Consider the following 24136-nt stretch of genomic DNA (forward strand, 5'->3'; position numbering starts at 1 on the left):
TTGGAGCTAGTACAAGTACACACAGTCAACAAGAGGCAGATAGTCAAAATATCTAGAGTACTGTTCAGGGAGACTGAAATTCCAATCATGCATGTTTAATGGTCTATAGACATAAATTCACATTAATGAAAAAATGAATCCTAAAGTTCTATCAGGAGTTACCACATTAACCAAGCAGCGGATCATATCCTCTTGTTATTTGGTTGTTTATGAACGGAAAAAAAGGTTATGGGAGATATGAACAATGCATCTGATCATAAGCAATACCCTTATCAGAGTAGCAGAAGGAATAGGATAGATTTTGTCCGTTCCCTCTCCATATGAAAACCCTTTTCTCAACTATGCATTGAAGGGACAAGCAAAATCTAAGATAGTGATAGGCAAGAACTGTTTAAACAGGAATCTGAATGTGCTCTAGGCTCTTGACTTCCATAGTTTTCAGGCAGAAAGAATAAACTGTGAAGCCTAACAAAGATAGCAAATTAACTTTAACCACAAAGAGCATATGTATTTCTTACTCCAGGTTGATGATTGATTGAAGGCATGCATGCATATATCTAGCATCTCTACTACTCAAATCAGGAAAGGGACAAGCCAAGACAAATCAAGCCAAATCCAGTAATCCTAGCATGAACATGGAAAGAGAGCCGGGAGCATGAAAGCATGGGCTAAAATAGGGGTTGCCAGATAATACTGAAACCATATATATTTCTAGTGCCTGCCCGTCTTTCTTTTCTCTGCTCTTTTCAAAAGACTCCTCTCTTTCTTTCTTCTTTTGCTTGGCTTTGTTTGCTTCCTCATCTATCTGTTGCCCCTTTGCAGTTTTCTACAGTGCTGCAAAAGTGAAGCTTGCTGCCCATAGCTAACTGGTACTGCATATCGTTCAAACTAGCACTACATGTCCTTGCATGTTGAGGAAAGAGCAAGCAGTACTTTTGTAACTTTTTTGACAAGCTAGCACAAATCAAAAGAAACAAGCCATATCATATAACAAAAAACATATGACTTGCAATTGGACAATATATAGATCATATGGATGCTCAAGGACAAGTACACTTTTTAAAGCAAGACAAGTACACAAACACATGTTGTTCCTGTCTTTAGCTACCATGACAAAAAATCACTCCACTGTGCCTTTTGAGCTCTCCTAACAATGGGCAACCACCGGCAGTAGTACATATCAATGAATGAAGCATTGCTGCCAATACAACAAGTACTTGTGGCTTAGTTAGCAAAGCTCTTTTGGCAAGAGCAAATTCTATGTAGTTCGATGCTAGTTTTGTTCTTGCAAGTTTCTCCAATGCCAAAATGACTCAGCGGTCACTAGTTCACTACTACTAGCTAGAGATTCTCACGAGGAGGTAGCAAATTGAAACAGGCAAAAACAAAATCAAACAGCTACCAATTGATCCCAAGCTAGAGAGAATTAACAGCAACAAATTAGTACTCGTCACGAATGACCTTACTTGAAGTGAAACAAATGGAAATTAAGGAGGAGAGAAATCCTTTGCAAAATGCAAGAAGCCAATTGGGAAGGCAAGTAATAAAGAACAATGGCGGCCTTGGCGTAGTTGATGAACCAGCAGCACTGGCATCCCAAGAAGGAGAGAACTTGCGCGCGGCGGCTAGCTAGCTCAGATGGATCACCTAGCTAGGGAAAACTCACGGTACGGTCACGGCATGATGAAGTGTGGCGACGCCGACGTGTCGCCTCCGCCGCTGCCGGACGGGCCGGGAGGCGGGCTCCCCTCGGACGACGGCCCGGCGGCGGCGGACGTAGACGACGACGGCTTCTTGCGCTTCTTCTTCTCGTAGCTGATACCCCTGGCCCGCGCCTGCGTCTCCCGGACCTCACGCAGGTACAGACGGACGGCGCGCGCGCCGAAGGGGTTCATCTCGGGCGTGCCGCCGTTCTCCTCGTAGGCGGCGCGGAGGCGGCCGATGAGCGCGTCGAGGGAGCCCCAGGCCTGGCGGAGCGGGCACGGGCACGGCGCCGGCGGGTTGGGGTGGCCGTAGAAGGGGCACACCGCCGTGTGCACCTTGGTCTTGCCGAACTGGTCCATGTACTTGAGGAACTCCAGCACGTGCGCGCCGCTGCACCGCGACAGCGACAGCGGCGGCCGGTGGTTCCGCAGGTACTGGCCGAACGTGTTCCAGTCCCGGCGCTTCTGCGACTCGTACCGGCTCAGCGACGGCGACGACCCCGAGGGCGACGGGCCTCCCCCTCCGCCGCCACCCGCCGAGGTCCCGGCGCCCCCCGCAGCGCCCGACGAGGACGAGCCAGCCCCCGACGCGCCGCCGACGCCACCGAAGATGCCGACGCCGGCGGGGCCGAGGAAGAAGTTGTCCTGGGGTGCACCGTCCCCGGCCGACGGCTCCTGTCCAGGGATCATGTGATGATGGTGGTGGTGGTGGTGATGGTGGTGATCCATGCTGCTAGCTCTCCTTCACTAGCTTCCCTGCGCATTGCGACATGTCCAACCAAGAAGGATGCATCATTTCTTGCTCCGATTCAAGCGAGAGCTCGCTAGGTCAGGAGATTTATGGAACATGGATCGATCGATCCAAGAGAGAAAGGAAGTGAAGGAGACGCGTTGAGATGCACATATACCTGAATCTGCTGGTTCACCAGTAGTCTATCGATCGAAATCCGTAGCGCGTGTGCATGCGCGTGCTGGAATCTTGGCAGGAGTGTGAGCCTAGCGGCCGGTGGTGAGGACTGATCCAATCATGTGCCCACCCAAGCAGCAGGAGCAGCCCAAGATTGCCATGCTCAGGTGGTCAATCCATCCTGGAGAACCTGCAGAGAGAGAAAGATGGAGGGGGGGAGAGATGGGGATGGATGAACAGTCGATGGTGCTGGAGGAGGTGAGAGGGAGAGGAGGAGGAAGGGGAGGGGAGGGGGATGGGGTGGATGGGGGAGATAGGTTTTAACCTTTTAGCTAGGCGGTGTGGTGTGGTGTGGTGTGGTGTGGTGTGAGAAGGTGGTATAGTGATGGTGATAGGGGTGGTAGGGCATAGCTCTAGACAGGGAGAGAGTGGTGGCTAGGAAGGCAACAAGATGGCTCCATCTCTTTTTTTCTTTGGTTTTTCTGTGGCTTTTCTTGGTTTGGTTTGAATTGCCTTCCTTATATGTTGTCAACTTTGAATTAGCTGATGTATGTATCTGGTCTTGTCTGGGAATATTCCTACGTTCCAAACAGGGTCTAATTTTCCTAGTTATTCCTCATCAGAAAATCGCAGAGGTCTCGCCATTTAAGAAACAAAGAATGTCGAATCAAATTCCCATGAAGAAACAAAAAATGTTGAATCAAATTGATTGCGTTCACCATCGTGGCATGATTAAATTCACAAAAAAATCAATTGTTGTGTTGGGTGTGTAGTGCAATGGAAAAAATAGCGCCACCCTTAAAGTACACTATTAGCGTGCTATAGCGTGTTATTAGCGAGACATTATACACTAATTTATTTAGCGAGAGATTGCTCAAAACACTATAGCACACTGTAGCGCGCTATTTTTTTCACCGGTGTCTCATGGGTGTGTTGTAATTTTAGGGTCGGTTTAATTGAGCTTGATCTTTATCTGTATAGGCTTTGTACAGGGTGTCAATAGTGCAGATCAAGCCATAATTACCGAGAACCCTAATCTCTGTAAACTTTTCTGGCCTCGAGCATTATATAATACGGACTCTTCCATGCGGTAACGCGTACGCTTCCACAAATTTCGATGTATCGACCGTTGACTTAATTTTGTCAGAAAAAAGAGTAATGCTAGAGATACATATAGTTACCGGGGATTTCATACTGGTGAGTTATTACTGGAGATTAAGGGGGGAGGGGCCCACCCCGTGAAAATCAGGGGGAGGTTAGTTAGAAAGAAAGAATCATAATATGTAGTTACGTGTAACTCTTTGTACGTTTAGCATTATTGAAAAAAAAAATAACAAGCTAGTACTCCCTCCATCCTCAAAAATAGGCTTTAGGTTTTATCTCAAGTCAAGCTTATATATAGTAAAACTATCAATACTTACTATCTGTGGCCTGCTCCCTAGGTTCAAAGAAAACTGTAGTGGTTCTAGTTCAACTAGAATAACGACATTTATTTTGGAACAGAGGGGGTAATAAATATTTTAAGAATATATATTTAATGGCCGATCTATTGATGTAGATTTGATAATGATATGAGTGTTGATATTTTCCTACAGAGTTGGTCAAACTTAAGTTTGACTTGAGGCAAAAAATCCGAAACATGCAAGAGAACTGCATGGAGGAGGCAGTACTCATCATATTGTGAAGAGTGTATGCATGTAATTCCTTCCATGCCCTGCATCTGCATGACATGACTGCAGGATAATCTGGAGTGATGGGCACTTCCTTCTTCTTTTTTAATCCTGCCATTGCAGGCTGTGGCCGGCCGGCCAACTGGGATGGGATGGTGCTTCCATCGGCGTTGCACGGGCACTGATAGAAAAATGAGGCAAAAAGGAACAGCCCACTCATGTTACTACTGTAGACGACATGAAATATGGTACGCTGTGCACAAATATCATATATGTGTGTCCCTAGAATATACACGTACGTACATATATTGTATCCATAGTTTTGGAAACAGTCGGCCATTGACTACTGGTCAAGATTCCCTGTTCCACCTGACATCACCAATCCCATCTCATTAATATTTGTATTTGTACGTATATATATATTTGGTCCCTATTTGTTACAACAATTTTTCTCCCTTTTTAAGATCCGTTTACAAAAAAAAAAGAAATTTAACACCATTGCCGTCCGAAAACCAAGTGAATCCGATCACCCCACCCCATCAAACACATGCAAGAACTATTGTTTAGGCTTTCGTTTCGCTCTAACGGGCTTAACCTACAAACCTTGTTCTCAAAAAAAAAAAACTACAAACCTTTGGCAAACACTACATACTAATGAACCCATAGAAAATTAGTATTCCCTTCTATCCATATTAATTGTCATTGATTTAGTACAAAATCCGCCGATCCATATTAATTGTCGATGATTTAGCAGTTGCTCATAGTCTAGCTAATATTGGTCGTTCTAGAGATACACCGCCTTGTTGTTGCGCCATGTTCCAGAGGGGATTTCTAGTATTGTATTAGCTGACTGTAACACTATTGCAGAGAAATAAAACCTATTTTCACCCCACACAGAAAAACCATATGTGTACGCTGAGTCAGTCGATCGTGCATCACAACACCGCCCATTTTCTTGCGCCACCCTTGGTGTGCTTCCCCATCACCATAACTAACTACACACTCTCAATACTTCTGCACTAACCTTCTTGGTCTTGGTCACCCTTTCAACTCTACATGTAACTTGCCCTCTCGAATGCCTACAGTAACCTTATTCCCCAACTTCACCTCCTTGTCGACCCCCACTGGGAAATAACATACTCCGTCAACTCTATGAACCTAAATACTAGCTTTGGCCCTGGTAGTTTTGCCCCAAGGTTTCTGTAGAAAATACTAGAGTCGCCTCAAATCCTTCATCTTTTCATGATTCTACTCCTTCGACAACTCCTCTCTCTAGAAAAAAGCTTCAATCCAGCTCATATCATGCTTCTCCTAAAAATGACACTTCTAGCTTGGCCCTTATCACTTCAAAACTGCCCCATGGAAGTCATTAATAACCTCTTAACCATTAATTAGTCTTAAACCCCTCATCCCCTCCTCATGAACAATGACCAGACATGCTTCATCTCAAGGTTTTTGACTTCTAAATCATGCCCAAAAGCTCCCACCGATGTGGTCAAGCTAGACTTTAGTAAAGCCTTCGACTCCATTGACGAGGATCCTCCTCATCTTAAAGTTTGCGGCTTCCTTTCGTGCTCGTATTATGGGCTCCACGAAATCCTCTTCACTGGTAAAATGGATATCCTCCTCCATGAAGACTTTCGAGGAGATAGGATGAAATAAAAACCAGTCTTCACTAAGGGAATCCGCTCCCCCCCCCCCCCCCCCCCCCCCACACACACATGTATCATTGTCAGTAGCGGAGCCAGGAACATCACACGCACCATGCCAACACCTATAGCTATAGTGTTCTACAATGTGCTACAGTGCTATATAGTATCTATAGTGACGAAGTTTTTCTTCTCCACGCCCCAGGCGGAGGCCCGGGCTGCCTAGGTCCTAACGCCTCCCCTGATCATCGTCACTGAACACCTTTAGAGACTTTTCGCTAAAGGTCATCACAACCACCTTCTTACCCACCCCCTTAAAATCTCTCTCCTATCACCCATCCTATAGTATGCCGATGACATCCTAATTATTGTCAAAGCCGCCTTTGTAGCTCTTACCCTAAAAAAATTCTAGATAATTTTGCCACTGGCACTGGCGTAGCCTTCAACTTCAGCAAAACCTACCTTCATCAATCCATCCACATTCCTGGTGATCTCATGTATAATGTTACCTCTGCCATTTGGCCATGACATCTCTTCAATCTCAAATCCTATCTAGGTCTTACAATCTCTTCCACGAAATTCCACTCTTCTCCCTGTGTCCCCATTATTGCTAAATGAGAAAAATACCTAACTGGTTGGAAGCCAAGCTTATGTCTAAGGGAGGTTGTTTAATTTTCGTTTTGTTGTCCTTGACTGTTTAGTTATCCATTTTATGGCATATTTCCTTATCCCAAAATATGTGCTTCTCTGTATTGAATTAGGATAACTTGTTTTGGATAGCGGAAGTAACTTGTAACCATGCTATTAATTGCCTAGGATGTAAAAAGTTGCAAGCTTAAAGGTTTTGTGGTCTCAATAACAAAACCCTATCTACCCAAAGGACGCCTTCTCCTAATTTTTTACAAGCTTCTTCAACCCTCTAGCCTCTCCTGCATTAAAGGTCTTATTGAAGAAAACTACCACTCAATTGAATCTCCTTGGTCTCACCCTTTTATATTTTGGAAGTTTATTGCAATAAACACTTCAACTCGGAATAATATTAGTTTCGTGCTTCATGGAAATGGGCAGAACACCTTTTTTCTAGCATGATGCCCTGCGTAATCCGCTCCCTCCTAGACTTCACCTTCCGAGACCTGTTCTCCCATACACCACTAACCCAATCTTTTGCCTAACCTACGTAATCAGCCAACCTTTTTGTTCAAAAGGGGGAAAGCCCCAGCCTCTGCATCATCATGATGCACACAACCAAGATGTAATCGGCCAACTTTTTTTTGCCTAGTCCGTGATGCCTTCCTTGACCTCTTTGTTGCAGGATTCTAGGCCATCGACTAGCAGTTCATTGTCGAAGAGAATGATTTCTCTCGTGTTGTTTATAGGAGCTCACCCTCTACAACTACGAGGACCCAGTTATTCTCTGGGGATCATGGTTCCCAAACAACACATATACCATGATGATGTGTTGCCTCGATGGCAGGATCATGTCGAGTCTAGGCACCACTTGTTATTCATCTGTTGAATAGGATATGCATTGAACCTCTAGAATCTTTCAATGATCTATAGTGTTCACCCTCAAATGAGACCTCGATACTTTTAGCCTAGACATTGTCATCCTCATTTTTTCAAGATATAGTGAAAGATTTATGGTTTTGTAGTGATCATTTTTAAGAGAAAATGTGAGAGAAAAATGTGGTGAGGTCTATGTTGGTGGAGGAGCGGCAATGGGGAACGATGGTGACAAGGTAGGATGGAGCTACAACTGAAGGAGAATGTCAAGAACAAAGAAATGAATCCATGTGACTTTTATTCCAATCACACGTGTATGTATTGAGATTTCTCAAGATAGACGATGTTACTCTATCATCGTACAAGGAATTACATTACTATAATGGTTTCTCTTGCAACTTTCATTCACAAACCTAGTATGGTTTGTCATGATCTTGACACATTTTCTTGTACTGCCCACAATCTAAGATATAAGGTTTCTAGACATTGACCTGTGGTCTTCAAGATGGTATTTTGGTCATCAGTTTATGCATGAAAATCCTTCCTCACATAAAAATTTGTTTGTTGATAATTCTAGTAATATCATTTATGATGTTTTGGATGCCCGTGACAATTTCATTATAGATGGCCAGACTTTTTTTATGAACCCACATGAGCACTACATTTCCGTTTAGACGAGAAAGAGCATTTATGTACAGTAATGAGTTACTTTTTTAGACCCTGTTACAAATCTGATGTTAGATTTTCAAAGATGGCAAACCGGACGTTTTTTTATGGAAAATAACGTGTCGCGAGCCTGGCAATTCCCTTCAACAAGCATGGCAAATCCTGGCATGTTCAGTTTTCTTACCGGGATTTGCTGTACTTGCTGAAGGGAATTGTCATGCTCACGACATGTAGTTTGCTATAAAACGTTTGATTTTCCATCCTTTAAAAACTAACGCCAAATTTTAGGATTTCCTTTTTTTTTGGGTGGAGGGGCGGGGGGGGGGGGGGGGGGGGGGGCTCATTGAAGCCCAAAAGCATAAATAAAAGATGCAAAGTAGTCAGTGCCCTCACCCATATAAATTCTAGAAAGGTTTACATTTTAGATCATGCAAAGCTGTTTTTCTGGAAGAAGGAAAAATATCAAATGGGATCTAGCTATGTCCTGGACGATTTAAACCACTCATTCTGGGATTAGATCTGTTGATCATGGGCTAGGGCCGGAGACATATTTAATGCATGGACAGAATCTAATCTCTGTGTATCTGGACCCAATAAATAAAGGGGCAGTAAATTAAACCAGCAGTGTACTCCTCTTTCTCCTCCTCCTATGAATGAAGTGACTGGAATTGAAGCAGAGGAGACAATCGAATGTGTGAAATGCCGGGCAGCAGGCGGGGCGACATGCGGCTAGCTCAATAATTCTCCTGGACGTGACAGGCTAATAAGCTTAGAAAAATTTCCACTTGGAATTAATTACAACACGTCAACAAGTGACTCCCACAACGGTCGTCTTCTCTGCAGGTGGGCCCATGCGTCGACCAGACATGCATGCATGTTCAGGAAACACGCACTCACCCGATCACCCACCACTCTCTCTCTTGATCTGGTGGCCAGTAGTAGTACTGTCGCTTGTCAGGAGAAAGAGTTTGAAAGTCGTTTGGAACGACGGGGGAGGAGGACGACGACGACGACAGTGACAAGTGAAACTCAGTTGCATGCGATAGTAATTTTTTTCCGTTTGGAATCGACCAGCACGAGAGATGCCGGCAGCGGGCAGGATGCACACTACAGTGGTGCGCTAGTACCCCTCCTCGATCCCAACCTACCTAAGCTAAGATCTGGCCATGTCCTCTCCCGACCTCACTCACTACATCCAAAACCCTAATATTTCCTTGCTTCTCTCTCACACAAGTAAAACGAATCATGCATGTGTACCCAATGCCAAACTAGAATGATAGCCAATTCGATCTCATGCTAGCTGATTGGACGGCTAATCCACGTCATGCATGTTTCACTTTCGGAAGTGGGCGCAAAAGGAAGTTAAGAGGCGATGGCTACGTACACTGTAAGCAGTTGAACAAACATGACTGGTCGCAGTCCAACAATCAAATCATCAAGTAACATCAAAGGAGGGGGTAGAGAGGAACCAGATATATTTTCCGTCCTCTCGTCTGGGGCCGGCCGGAACGCCGATCGGTCGATCGGTATCCGGCCGGCCCGGGGCGTATCATGGAGCTAGCTAGCAGCATGCAGGCGGCCGGTGGATCGGCACTGTTGCGGCGGGGGCCGCGGGAGATGCTCCACCGTATGCACGGCGACGAAGACGACGCCCGCCAGGATACATCCCAATCAGTCAAAAAGGCCCCGCAATGATTAGGGGAGATGGCGTGAACTGTGAACGATGGAAGTGGTAGAATACACCTCGCACGGCTGGGGAGAGGGGCAAAAAGATGGGCAGGGATGGGCAACGTTTGTTGGTTCGTTCCAATCCCCACTCTACCTAGCTCCTCTTTTCTTTATTCTTCCCTTTACTGTTTGCATACGTGCAAACGTCTGTGCACCTTGGTGCCCACACTACTCCCGTATATTTACGCTTTTGAATAGCAACAATTATACATATGTAAATACATACATTTACGGTTTTGACATCATTATGTTGAACCAAAAATAACTATTTCAAACTATTTTAATTACATGTCGGCCTTTTTCATTATCGATCGGCTGGTAATCAGACTCTCTTCTAAGCCCAAAAATCCTAGTGTAAATAAATTTCACAAGACATGGAATGATGGCATTTTGATTTTGTTTTCTTAAACTAAAATTAAGGGTCCCGGCATCTCGTAGGATCCTACCCCCCCCCCCCCCCCCCCCTCCTCCCTCCAAATTTGCCCGGTAACAAAAAACATGACGTGCAATATACGGACATATACCATTCTATACCGTATATAGTACATTGCAAGAGACATAGAGTTGCAAGGAAAAGTGTGGTATCATATCATGCCGTACATTTCTTTATAAAATGCTTAGTTGCACACAATTCTAAAATTAAAGTCACATTGACTACCAAATTTTCTATGGATGAAGAAAATCATACTAGATACTAGTAAATTACATGATGAAGTGTATGGGTGTAATTTTTTGTTATAAAATATTATTTGGTATGTGCAAAAATGAGAGTGGATATTTTTTCGCACGGGCAATAAACTTTGCGTCCTCTTAAAAATGATTATTTTCTGATTTATTTTAGGTTTTTCAGAACTGTATCTTTTTATTGAGACATCCCACATACTCCATCCATCCGGAAATACTTGTCGAAGAAATAGATGTATCTAGACATATTTTAATTCTAGATACATCCATTTTTATCCATTTCTCTGATAAGTATTTCCGGACGGAGGGAGTAGTATTTTCATAATTTTTTACGAGTTTACAAAGTTAGTGATAGAGTTGGCAATTGTTCAGCCATAGGCTGCTGTGAGAAGCAAGAAAGAAATATACATCAGCTAGACCTGGAGTCAGAGCTAACTAAAAGACTCCTGAAAGTCTATGTATCTTCCCCTCCGAGCCCTAAGATGTATCCTGGTTGAGCTCCTCTTGAACCAGTTCCTACAAGCATATAAACTTGGAGGAATGCCTTTGAAGATGAAATCACTGTGGGTGATCCAAATGGCACATGCTATCAAGATGACCAATTCAAGAAATAAGTGAACTTCTAAGTGAACTTCTAGCTGATTTATTATCTGCTGAGAATGCTATTATGCCCTGGCTCCCAAGTAGGGCAAAGATAATTCCAACAATATTTATGAGCAAAATATATAGAGAGATAAGTACAAACAAAACAAAAAGGTTAGGATGACAATGAGCTAATTCAAAACAATATTTATGAGCAAAATGTGACTAGCAGTGTCTATGGATGCTCCCGGGCAAGCATACCTGAGCCCAATAGGTGTTCCCATACGAGAAGAAGGTGTTTGCAGAGTGGTTCTTATGGATCAATAGCTCTAGGAAAAGACCTAAAATGAGGCAAATTATCCGATAATAAACACATCTCCTTTATTTATCAACATGTTTCTAGCCACTTATTGTGTTTTTCACGCAACCATCCGCATGAAGCATGGATGACCTCCATCATCTCCTAAATGAAGGTGGCTTGTCTTGTCATCCTAGCTTATATATTTGGAAGGAAATCTCCATGAGAAAATGACGTTTGTGTCAATTGATAGTGCTACGTATTGCCCTCGCTCACCACTCAAGTTATTTGTTCTATATCTTGAGGCATGAAGTTGCAATGTGCAAGAGGAGCCTGATTAAAAGTCAAAATACTTACCAATTAAGCTTGTGGTTTAGAACTTTGATGACTGTAGCTATCAACCAACGCATACGATATTTTGGTGTGGTTAACTTCGTATGCGAGGAACTGCGGTCCTATCTAATAAATCAAGAAAACGACTGGCTGTCTGTGGCTGCAAACAGGTTCCTTATATATGACGTGTATCGGGCAAGTTAATTAATTTGGATGTGTATAGAATCTGGTGACAGTGATAGGGACTAGCAGCCTTGTCAATGTAGCACCCAACTAGTAGTACTAGCTAATAAATCGGTGAGGGGGACAAGACAGTCTCGGCCATTGACAGAGTCGATCAATAATGAACACATCATCATACACATGTGTCCTCTCTTGTCACATCAATATCCACTTGAGCCAGCAATGAGGATAACCAACCCACATGCATGGACACATACATATATAGTAGCTGCGAGGAGACGAGACATGGCACGTACGTGTGCGTGCGTTACACCAGTATAGGTTGGCTACAGGTAGGGCGAGGGCATGCATGCATTCATGAGTTCAATGGGATTGTTAACATGCATGCATGCTTGGTCCTGGGCGGCCAGGGGAAAGGTGCGCGTCCGGCTTGCTGAAGAACGAACGAACGAGAGCTGAGACGGATGAGCAGTAGTAGTGTGTAGTCCAAGAAGATATGGGTAAGTAGTGGTGGTGGTAAGCTACTCTACTAGTACTACATGGTAGCTAGGTGGGAGGATTCTCTATGTAAGCAGCACAGCGGGGTAAAGAAAGAAAAGGAAGAAAGAAAGAAAGAAAGGTTGTGGGAGGGATGGCCATGGCGATGGCCATGGTGGGCAAGCGGAGGAGCAGTGGAGTTTGGCGAGCCATGGAATGTCTGTCCAAATAAAGGAAGGCAGCTAAAGCGCGCGGCCCAGGCCGGGACTGTAGAGCAAAGTGGCTAGCTAGCATTCTACCACCACCACCACCACCACCACAGCACAGGCAAGAGAGAGATGCAGTAGCTAGAGCAGTACTGGCGCAGCATGCATGCATACGACTGACCAGTAGCATAGTACTTGAGTTAGGCGCGTCGCGTACATGCATGGCCGGCCGGTCCACCTAGCACAGCATAGCATGCACGCCTCCCCATTGCACATAGGGATCACAGCCCCTTCCGCCATGGGGCATTGGCGCCTTACAAACCCACACCATAACCACCATTGATCTCACTCTCACAGTTAGCTAGAGCTAGACTGTGATGGAGCACACAGTTTATGCCCTGCCACATTTGACCGTTTGCCTCTCCATCCGTGGGCGACCCCCGGCTACCTCGTCCACACCCGCATCCTCCCTCCCTCGCTACTCGCTAGCCTCAGAGCCGGTGAGTATGTGTGCAAGTACGTTTGCTAGCTGCTGAACCGCATCATCATGAATCAGCCAGAGGACGATACAGTTGGCTAGCTAGCTACCGGCCGGGACACCTACACCTACACCTACACAGGTTAGGCTGACACTGTGCGCGCACAGGCCGATGGATCGATCGGCTCCGGCCGGTCAGACAGGCATGAGGCATGCATGCATGCGAGCCAGCGACAGACAGCGCCACCTCCTCTGATTCAGATTCTGATTCTCACGAGAGTCGACTAGACAGCCCAGGGGCGGGCGCGGCGGCCGGCCGGCCGGGCGGGCGCGGAGACGGACGGCTGTAGCTGTTCGCTGTAGGACGTGTTGATTGATGGATGGATGTGACCGGGTAGATATGTAGTGGTATGTTGTGGTACGTTGAACATATTTGGGCCGGTCAAAAGGTGGCCGTTTTGGTGGCGGCCATGATAACAAGTGTGCGCCCTGTACGTACGTATTTGTCGAGCGCACATTCATGTGGATGGGGCCGGCGGCCAGCTAGACACGACACGCACATACACACCATGTGTAGACGTACGCCGACTTCGCTGTGGCCTTAATGGCGAGGGCCCAAGCGCGCACAGTGCGTCGCTATAATCATCATCGGCCGGATGAAGTCGCGCTGCCGAGGCGGCCTGTGTCTCACGAAGCGGCCCAGCGAGTCCGGCACCGGCACGCTCCGTGACTCCGTCGCTGTACGTACGCCCCGCCCCGGCCGGGGACCAGAGAGGGCGCGCGCGCTCGGCCGGGCGGTCAGCGCCGTCTGCATGCATGACCTGATGGCTGATGCCATGGAGCGAGGCCGGCCATCCGTGAGGACCATGGCTAAACTTAGACGGTGACATGGCCAACAGTGCCCTATGTACGCGTACCTATCAGTGCGGTGTGGGCAAACAAACTTGACGATCAGGTCAGGCCCGGGGGACAAACTCCTCAGGCATGCAATGCATGAGCCCCCTGCCTCGCACGTTCCTCGTGGAAGCGTGCGTGCGTACGTACGTACGTTCTGATCATCACTAACTGGTCTCGCATCGCATGCACGTTGTCGTGCCAACATGGCTGCGTCCGCGTGTCGAGCAGGCGGGCGGCAACCGGAGGGGTGGCTGGCCGCGCGTAACCAACATGCAAGACCAAGACTTGTGCCACAGTACACATGCAACATGCGCGCGCGTCCGTCCGTGCGTGCACCCGCCCAGCCAGACGCACAGCGCCCACGCATGCCATTGGCATGGACACACACATATGGTCCAGATATATGCGGCCGGGCGGGTGATGTAGACAAGTCGCGGCCGGCCTCCGTTTCGAACTACGGCGCGCACTATGCATGCGTGCTGGCTGCCTGCCCTGCCCCGTGCACTGCGCTGCCCGGTGAACAGTATCGGCCGCGCCCTCCCTGCGCCCTAGCAACAGTGCGCCTACCCCGGCCAGCCCAACCAGCAAGCTAGCCCCGTTCGTTCCAAGGGGAGTTTCAACAGTACGTACGTCGCTCTTTCTCTCCGGCCGCGGCTCGGTGCTTGGACTGCACCATCGGCACCGTCCCTAGCTGTCCTGCCCCTGCCTCGCCTAACCTAACCATGATGCTTTCTTTCCTTTCTGTTTCGTCTTATTTTGCACACGGGATTGCTAAATCTCAGTCTGACTTAGACTTAACCAAGTCTCGATCGATGGTATATTTATAGGATCTTATGCGAAGATCCTGCAAAATTTTCCTTTTATATGTACGTGCATTATTATCTTTCAAAATTGAAAAGGGAAAGCAAAAAAAATAAATAAAGCCAGGAGGTATGCAGCAACGGACGCAAGCATGCGGCAACAAGCTGGGCGACCAGACAAAGCAGTGGCTTTTCATTGTTGATGAAGTGGCTGGGGATTATATATATTTTTTTTTTTTGAAAGAAAGGAACTGGGACTGAAACTGGCTACTGGCTGCTACCACACCACGGCTGCTGCTATGCTATGCTAGAGGGTACCATGCACCGTTGCGACCGTATCAAAATGGGGCAGCTTTAATCAGTGCTTCGCACCACACACAGAGCCACAGGCACAGGCAGCCAGGCCCTGGGAGGGCAGCGCAGCGCAGTGCAGGACGAGGAAGCAGGGGCACGTGAGAGACGGCCAACTAACCGTCCAATCGCCCAGATCTGACGGCCCCCAGAAACCAAAGCACAGACATCGGCATGGATTAAGGAGAGCTCGTGGATCACAAGCTGAGTGAGTGAGTATTTACTTACCTCGCCGGCCACCCAGCACAAGGAACAGAAGCCGATCAATAATGCAGATGAGCCGAGCCGAGGCCTAGGATTTGATTGCTGTGCTTTGCTTTCTTTCTTCATCACGAGAAAAGCTGCAGGCAGGCTGCAACCGCAGTCCTGGCGCGCGCACAGAGCCGTATTGCCAAATGCCAGCCGGCCGGGCTCTGCTCCTGCTGCTGCAGAGAAAAAGAAAGGAGAAAAGCATCAGGAAATACCATGCTTGTACTGCCAGTATCCTTTTTCATATCCATGATAAAAGAGATAGTAGTATCGACCAGGGTTGGCAGCAACTAGCATGCATGTCGATCCGTGGAGCACAGTATCGGCGCCACCAACGAGCCACCGCAGCTTTACAAGCTCACTGACTGACGAGTAACCAACCGAGTCGAGGAGGGAAATCAAGATCGCCTTGCCTACAAAACAACAGTAGTAGAACACGGAAACAAATGCCCCAGCGGGCTTACAGCTTTTACTTATTTAACGCTAACAGAGTCTAGCTAATTAACTAACGAAGCTGGGACATGACAGCGAAAGGAGACAGCAACAGATCGGCGATGAACGGAGAAAAGTTAACCTTGCTCATTTACAACTTTCTACCTAAAAAAAGGGCCTGGTCTTGGCGAAATAGGAATGGAGTGTCGTTCGTGCACATGGCCATGGCAGAAGGGAAGCAAAACGGTGGGCTCGTCAAGCAGGATTGCCACCACCGACGGATCAGGACACGTCGCTCAGTAGTGCGACCAGGTCGCTCTTCTTCATCTTCGAGTAGCCCCTGAGTCCCCGAGATTTCGCCAGCTCCCTCAGCTCCATGACCTTGAGCGAGCTCAGGTCGGAAGCTTCCACGGAAGGACTACCTTCCAGACTGTCATCATGGGATGGGATGCTATCTGTAACATCATCAGCATTATCGAATGGTTCCAGGTACTCATCGGGTTCATCGGTATCTAGCACGTCTGATTCATCGTCTGAGACAACAAAGTCGTCCAGAGATGCATCTTCTGGTGCTATCACAGAGTCGGGTTCGTACGGGGAGGCTGAATCAGGTTCATCTTGAGCAGTCTCCTCCTCCAGTGGCGTCTTGGCTTCCAGCACAGCATCGGTCATGCCATTGACGACAGGCTTGGCACCAGCATCTGGATTGGTAACAAGCTGGAACTTAACCCCAGGGACAGGAGATCTTCGCCTGAAGCTTGAAGGCGGTCTCTGGAAGGTTGCAGGAGGTGGCTTCTGCCCTTCCTGGGCGTCGTTCTTCGTGCCAAATATCCTTGAACTTTGCTTGTTTCCAGAATCACTGCTTCTCCATGTCTGATCAAAATTCTGCTCTTTCTCATCGCTGCTCTTCCGTTTTTGGTCCACCGAGTGTTTCCTGAGCAGATTAAGAAGGGAATCCACACTTCCCCTCTCACCCTGGGATTTTGCAGGTTCAGGCTTCTTGTCCTCCCTGCCTTTTCCCCTCGCTCGCAGTTGTGCTTGTACCCTTTTAAATAGCTCTACAATCTCCTTTTCCCTTTCCCCTGGAGCTGATGTTGCATGGGGACGTGTGTTGCTTGTCAAAGATATAGGTGGTCCATTTTTGGAGGATACTGTATCACTATCAAATTCATCATTATTCTCAGAGTCGTCCCTTTCTTGGAATGGCTTGCTTTTCCCCCTTGATGAAGAACCCCTCTTCTGTTGTCGTGAGATATCTGGATTCCTTGGTCTATGGTTGTTGGGGCTGGCACCACAAACCAAAGACACAGTCAATGGTCCCAAAATAGTTGATTTGCTGAGGAAACAAGATCCTGGGACGAATCTGCAATTGCCATGATAGACAGGTAATGTTCCTCTGCTTGAAACTCCTGGACAGAAAAATAAACAGTATACATCAGTTATTGCTTTGGAAGAAGCTTGGTGGACTAGTGGGAAATGGGCAGCTTAAGATGGAACGGTATGCAGCATGTCAGACAGATGTGAAATTTGAAAATAAACATAATATTCGTGGAAACAAACAATTGCATTACAAACAAGAACACTTTTAAGTTTTGGCCGAATTGGCAACAGCCATATCAAGATCTACACAGGTAAAACTCACTTGATTATAGACAGATGCATAAAGGTAACTTCCGGTGTTCAATGAAAAAACAAGGCATTTGACAACTGAAAGAAAATGGACTGTACTTCAGAATTAGCTCATATGGGAAATAATAAATATTGCAGTCACTTTCGCCCCCAAATGCAAGTCATGAATAAAAGAGGAGTGTATCACAACATGAACTGCTGCCAGGCACAGCTCAATCCTGAACAGATCATAAGACGGGTTAATGAGTATGAGCCAGCTAACGTGGCCTGTCGGTTGATCTCGAACATACATACAGAGCTACTTCATGAGTGGAGGAGAACGCCATACAGTTGCTCTGTGCATATTCATGAATCAACTAACATATGCATCCTAATTAAAGCCAAAGAACGCAGAAGAGATGCACATTTACACCATGTGCAATCGAGTACAAGCGCCTGCTCCTAGCGGCAAACACGGAAATAGCGAGCAACAGCAGTCTTGTATGAATTAAATTGGGAAAGCAAGTGTCTTGTGTCCAGTTTGAACAAGTCAGATTTCAGATAGCGGGAAAATTTGCGCTAGCAGACATCTAACGGGCAACATTTAAGTCAATCCAGGAAGAGAGGATAGTACAAGGCATCTAAAGGGACGATTCCCCGAAAATAGTTAGGCAGTTGCTGTAGAACTGCAGGAAGTGTGAGCTGCACATGCCATCTAATGTACATACTGCATACATACATATTTCACTTGAGTGGTTTATAAACCCCCGATCCACTTAATAGGTAATCGGCTATCATATTCATATATGAATAAACATGGCAAATTGATATACACTGACTTGAGCGCAACATGAATGGCATATACAAATCTAAATAAAGCAGCTCAACTTGCATAATCTGGACCAGAAGTAAACACCACTACAGCTAGCTGACCAATGAGGATAAGAAATGGATCCAAATCCCCTCTTACTACCTAACGAGGCCACATTTTTCTAACTGTCCATCACGTATGCATGCCATCAGGGAGAACATAAATTCAGAAATGCTACAACATCAAAAAGATAGGAGTATTGTCCCAAACCATTCTCTCTTTAAGCCGAATTAGCACCGCCCCTTAGTAGGATAAGTATATAGGATCCATCTCACAATTCACCAGTGATAACAATTTGGGGAGTGCGCACATGTATGATTCTGCCCCCAATTAAGACGAGGCTGAGTTCCTACACGTTGAGCCCCTCTGCGACAGGGGTGCGTACGCAGCGGCCTAACTACTGCTAGCGCAGTACCGCAGTAGTGCTGCTCCTGGCCACCACTGCTACGGGTCAGTGTACCACTGCTGCGCAAGGGGAAACGCGCGGTGGGCGGCAGCGGCGGTGGAGCAGACAGGCCGCTCCTCGCGCCACGGAAATCTCGAAACCCTAGACGAAACTGGACCCTACGGCATGTAGACGGGTAGCCGGAAACAGTGGGGAGGGAGGCGGGCTGCGGTGGGGAGGGGGAACTGTGCGGTACCGTGGTGATGGAGGAGGGCGGGGGCAGCGCCGGTCATGCCTCGGGACAGACGCCGGTGGAGGAGCTCGCGTCCGGGGGCGGCGGCGGCGGCGGCGCTGGTGACTGCCGCTGAGAAGAGAGGAGAGGAGAAGGGCGGAGCGATTGGTAGCCGTAACTGATAGAGTCAGTGCAAGTGGGGGATTTTCGGCGTGGGTTTAGGTCGCGACGTGGGCCGGCTGCTGTCACTCGCTCGTGGAGCAAGGCCTAGCTCGCGGAGGCCCGTTGGGGAGCAAGAACGCAAAGAGTTTTCAGTCAGTTTTTTCTCTTGTCTCGAAAAAAAAACTCAGTTTTTCTCTTCCTTTTTTTCAGCCGGTCTTTATTATATGTTTAAAAACGTAGAAACTTTAAAAATTAAAAAATGTTCAAGTTAAAAATAGGATCCTAATAAGGGGCTGATGTTCCCTACAGAAAGACCCTGACACGGACGAACGTTCCCTTGGGAAGTTCATTCAAGCGAACGACGCCACTAGGGGTGTTATCTAAAAGAAACACTCCGATGAAACGTTCAGGAATTGTCATGTTGTAACAGAGAGATTTGTCATGTCAAAAAAAGGGAGAAATTTTTCATGCCCAAAAATTAAAACATATGATGTGTTAAAAAAACATATGATACAGTAAAAATGCCATGCGTTTTAGGGATTTTGCCATTCTGCAATAGAGGGAAAAAGTCCATTTTAAACCCTGAATTCGTAGAGGTTCGGCGAAACAAACCCTCATGTCGAAATCCCGGTCGATTGCACGCTGAACTATGCAATCCCGGTCTAAACTGAACCCTGGAGTCGTTTGGCAAACCAGGATCAACGACGTGTCACAGGATGGCCGGGATTGGTGCCATTTCGCCGCACTGTTCCCCATTGGGCCGGCCCGCTTTAGTTTTCTTTTTCCTTCTTTTAAAACGCGCAGTTTTTTTATTCTTTAAAACTGCAAAAAAAAAAGAGCACGTAGGGTGACTAGAACCCGCGACCTGCTGCTGTTAGACGACGGAAGTAACCACCTGGACAGCACATCATTGTTCACATTATCCCTGTTTCTTCTTTTTCTTCTTTCTTTTTCTGTTCTTTTTATTTATATTTTTCGTTTTTAATTTTTTGTTAAATTCGTGGACATCTTAGTAGGGAATCCAAACGAAAAAAAAACCTCGTGAACCAATTTTTCAAAAGGAAAAAAGGCCGCAATTTTGTTATAAAAATTTCACGGATTTAGAAATAAATTCAAATGTTTTCAAAAGAAGTTCACAAATTTTCAAAAGAAAAGTTCTCGGAATTTTGAAAGAAGTTGTAAAAATGAAAAGAGTTCGTGGATTTGAAAAAAGTCCATGGATTCAAAAAAAGTCCACGAGTTCTGTAAAAAAATTCACGCATTAGATAAAAACGAAAAAAGCTAAGAAATTGGAATAAATTATTCACAAGAGGTGAGGTGGGGTGGTTGGTAAGGACAGTTTTTGCACCAAAAAGGGGAGGTTGCAAGTTCAAAACACCTTATGTGCACACCTTTTTTTAGCAGTGTAACAGAAAAAATACATTTTAACAGGCAAAAAAAATACAAATTCATTGAAAAGTTAGTCAACATGAAAAGTTCATCAAATTTAGAAAATTTTCATTATTTTGAAAACAAGTTCATTGAATTTGAAAAAGTTCATGAATTCAAAAGATTCGGAAAAAAGTTCACAGAAACGAAAAAAATTCATAAACTCGAGAAAAGTTCACAAAATTGAAAAAAGAAGAAAAACGGCACAAAAAAGCAAACAAGCTGGAATCTAGCACAAAAAAATGATCGTTATTAAAAATAGAATGAAAGAATAAACTATCACGAAGCGGATGTTTTCCTGGATGGTTAGCGCGCTCGTACATTGCCTGTGAGGTGCTGGGTTCGAAACGTCATGGCGCGTTTTTTGAAACGTTTTGCAGAAAAACGTAAAGAAAAAATAGTATGATGGGCCGGCCCAGTGCGCACTGTGGTCAACATCGCTGCTGCTTGGCCCGCGAGCCAGACAAATCCCTGCCACGTCAGCGTTTTTATGTATCAAACCATGTCAAGGTTCGATTTAGACCGGGATTGCATAGTTCAGGGTGCAATCGACCGGGATTTCAACTTGAGGGTTCATTTCGCCAAACCTCTACGAGTTTAGGGTTTAAAATGGACTTTTTCCGTAATAGAGAGATGGCCATGTGTTTCAAGGAGTTATCATGCTGCAACTTAGAGAATTGATAGACTAACTAAAAAGAGGACTTCACATATGTTCATGAATTGCCATGGTATAGCAGGCCGAATTGCCATGCCTTGAAGAGTAGCTACTATGAATTCTTCAAGTATTTGACATGCTACATCTAGGGGGTGCCATGCTACACACGGGTCGTTCCCTAGGAATGGTGTATGGGAGAAAACAATTGTGTCATTTCTGGAAAGGTGCATGAGAGTGAACAGTGTGCCTCGCGGGGATTGTCGCGTTTCACCACCTTAACAAATTTTAAAATCGAACGCACCAAAGAGTATCCCTGTGACGCCCCCGATTTGACCGTACACTAATTATGCACGCAAATGTGTACGATCAAGGTCAGGGACTCACGGGAAGATATCACAACACAACTCTACAACATAAATAAGTCATACAAGCATCATAATACAAGCCAGGGGCCTCGAGGGCTCGAATACAAGTGCTCGATCACAGACGAGTCAGCGGAAGCAACAATATCTGAGTACAGACCTAAGTTAAACAAGTTTGCCTTAAGAAGGCTAGCACAAACTGGGGTACAGATCGAACGAGGCGCAGGCCTCCTGCCTGGGATCCTCCTAACTACTCCTGGTCGTCGTCAGCGGCCTGCACGTAGTAGTAGGCACCTCCGGTGTCGTAGGTGTCGTCGTCGACGGTGGCGTCTGGCTCCTGGACTCCAACATCTGGTTGCGACAACCAGATAGATAGGAAAGGGGGAAAGAGGGAGAGAAGCAACCGTGAGTACTCATCCAAAGTACTCGCAAGCAAGGAGCTACACTACATATGCATGGGTATATGTGTAAAGGGGCATATTAGTGGACTGAACTGCAGAATGCCAGAATAAAAGGGGGATAGCTAGTCCTGTCGAAGACTACGCTTCTGGCCATCTCCATCTTGCAGCAGGTAGAAGAGAGTAGATTGAAGTCCTCCAAGTAGCATCGCATAGCATAATCCTACCCGGCGATCCCCTCCTCGTCGCCCTGTTAGAGAGCGATCACCGGGTTGTATCTGGCACTTGGAAGGGTGTATTTTATTCAGTATCCAGTTCTAGTTGTCATAAGGTCAAGGTACAACTCCGGGTCGTCCTTTTACCGAGGGACACGGCTATTCGAATAGATAAACTTCCCTGCAGGGGTGCACCACATAACCCAACACGCTCGATCCCATTTGGCCGGACACACTTTTCTGGGTCATGCCCGGCCTCGTAAGATCAACACGTCGCAACCCCACCTAGGCTCATCAGAGAGGTCAGCACGCCGGTCTAAACCTATGCGCGCAGGGGTCTGGGCCCATCGCCCTATGCACACCTGCACGTTGCGTACGCGGCCGGAAGCAGACCTAGCCCCCTTAATACAAGCGCGAGCTTACGGTCCAATGCGGCGCGCGCCACTCAGTTGCTGACGTCAAAAGAGCTTCGGCTGATACCACGACGTCGGGATACCCATAACTACTCCCACGTAGATGGTTAGTGCGTATAGACCAAATGGCCAGACTCAGATCAAATACCAAGATCTCGTTAAGCGTGTTAAGTAACCGCGAACGCCGACCAGGGCCAGGCCCACCTCTCACCTAGGCAGTCTCAACCTTCCCTGTCGCTCCGCCACAAAGATCCACTCGCGGGTACTCCTACGAGCCGACCCGACTTTAGTCATCTCATGTGTCATGTATATAGTATATAAGTATATACCCGTGATCACCGCCCAGGTGATCACGGCCCGATAGTATAGCACAGCAGACGGACAAGAATGTAGGGCCACTGATGGAAAACTAGCATCCTATACTAAGCATGTAGGATTGCAGGTACATGTATCAACAGTAGTAGCAAGGATAGGCTATGCATCAGGATAGGATATCGAAAAGCAGTAACATGCTACACTACTCTAATGCAAGCAGTATAGAGAAGCATAGGCGATATCTGGTGATCAAGGGGGGGGGCTTGCCTGGTTGCTCTGGCAAGTAGGAGGGGTCGTCGACTCCGTAGTCGAACTGGGCAGCAGCAGTGTCGGTCTCGTAGTCTACCGGAGAGAAGAGGGGGGAAGAAACAGTAAATACAATGCAAACATAAGCATGACGATGCGTGACATGAAAATGAGCGGTGCTAGGTGTGTCCTAATGCGACAGTAGGTGGTACCGGCGAAGGGGGGGGAACATCCGGGAGGTATTCCCGATGTTTCGCGTTTCCGGACAGACGGACCGGAGGGGGAAAGTTGCTAGTTCGATAGGTTAGGGAGGTGTGGTGGACGAACGGACTGCGTATTCGGATTCGTCTCGTCGTTCTGAGCAACTTTCATATAGAAAACATTTTCATCCGAGTTACGGTTTAAAAGATACGAATTTTCAAAGTTTATTTGAATTTCTGGAATTATTTGAATTAAGCAAAAAAATGAATTATGACGTCAGCATGAGGTAATGCTGACGTCAGCAGGTCAACAGGTCGGCTGACCAGTCAAACCAGACAGGTGGGTCAAGTGGGACCCACATGTCAGCCTCTGTTAGTCTAACAGTAATTTAAACTAAACTAACAGTCTAATTAGAGGGGTGGGCCCCATATATCAGTGAGTGATTAGTTAATATAATTATTTTATTTATAAAATAATTGCTAGACTAATTAACAGAAGGGGGGCCCACATGTCAGTGGCTGGGCCTGCCCAGTCAGCACGTTGACTGGGTTGACCCAGTCAACGGGGCCCACGGGGCCCACTGGCAGTGGCACTGAGGTGGCCCCAGGCCAGCCACGTCGGCGACCGGCGCCGGAGCGACTCCGACGAGCCAAACGCGGCGGCGCGGCTCGGGAGGGGCGCGGGTTTCGCGCACAGGGGGTCTGCGGGGTTGTGGCTGGGCGCGTTCGACGCGGCTCGGCGCGCGCGTCCAACGGTGGTGGCCGGAGGGGCTGGAACGGGCGGGGGCGAGCGCTACGAGCTCGCCGGCGGCGAGGTGCTTCGGGCTGGGGCGGGTGCGCGTTAGAGCGC

The 24136-nt window shown here is 46.9% G+C and overlaps 3 protein-coding genes across 3 annotated transcripts; all 3 read right to left on the reverse strand.

Annotated features, from left to right (window-relative positions):
* Positions 1 to 1148: 1148 nt before the first annotated feature.
* Positions 1149 to 2917, reverse strand: LOC123146052 (protein G1-like6). Its single transcript, XM_044565629.1, has 2 exons — positions 2612 to 2917; positions 1149 to 2459 (listed from the first exon to the last, which is right to left on the reverse strand). Exon 2 carries the CDS (start codon positions 2430 to 2432, stop codon positions 1674 to 1676), a length of 759 nt encoding a protein of 252 aa, XP_044421564.1. The 5' UTR covers positions 2433 to 2459; positions 2612 to 2917; the 3' UTR covers positions 1149 to 1673.
* A 12043-nt stretch (positions 2918 to 14960) lies between these two features.
* On the reverse strand, positions 14961 to 15758 carry LOC123146054 (uncharacterized). The gene is made up of 2 exons (XM_044565631.1): positions 15640 to 15758; positions 14961 to 15540 (listed from the first exon to the last, which is right to left on the reverse strand). Exons 1-2 carry the CDS (start codon positions 15659 to 15661, stop codon positions 15119 to 15121), a joined length of 444 nt encoding a protein of 147 aa, XP_044421566.1. The 5' UTR covers positions 15662 to 15758; the 3' UTR covers positions 14961 to 15118.
* A 45-nt stretch (positions 15759 to 15803) lies between these two features.
* On the reverse strand, positions 15804 to 19120 carry LOC123146053 (SAP-like protein BP-73). The gene is made up of 2 exons (XM_044565630.1): positions 18917 to 19120; positions 15804 to 17205 (listed from the first exon to the last, which is right to left on the reverse strand). Exons 1-2 carry the CDS (start codon positions 18951 to 18953, stop codon positions 16079 to 16081), a joined length of 1164 nt encoding a protein of 387 aa, XP_044421565.1. The 5' UTR covers positions 18954 to 19120; the 3' UTR covers positions 15804 to 16078.
* Between the last annotated feature and the right edge of the window lie 5016 nt (positions 19121 to 24136).

The sequence above is a fragment of the Triticum aestivum genome, chromosome 6D (genome assembly GCF_018294505.1).
Source record: "Triticum aestivum cultivar Chinese Spring chromosome 6D, IWGSC CS RefSeq v2.1, whole genome shotgun sequence".
Taxonomy (NCBI): domain Eukaryota; kingdom Viridiplantae; phylum Streptophyta; class Magnoliopsida; order Poales; family Poaceae; genus Triticum; species Triticum aestivum.

Bases quoted from the DNA above. Each gene is read 5' to 3' on its own strand.
- LOC123146052 (XM_044565629.1), bottom strand. From the start codon at position 2,432: ATGGATCACCACCATCACCACCACCACCACCATCATCACATGATCCCT.
- LOC123146054 (XM_044565631.1), bottom strand. From the start codon at position 15,661: ATGCTAGTTGCTGCCAACCCTG. The intron at 15,541-15,639 runs GTCGATACTACT...TTTTCTCTGCAG, and splicing joins GCTAGTTGCTGCCAACCCTG to CAGCAGGAGCAGAGCCCGGC.
- LOC123146053 (XM_044565630.1), bottom strand. From the start codon at position 18,953: ATGACCGGCGCTGCCCCCGCCCTCCTCCATCACCACG. The intron at 17,206-18,916 runs GTACCGCACAGT...TTTTCTGTCCAG, and splicing joins CGCCCTCCTCCATCACCACG to GAGTTTCAAGCAGAGGAACA.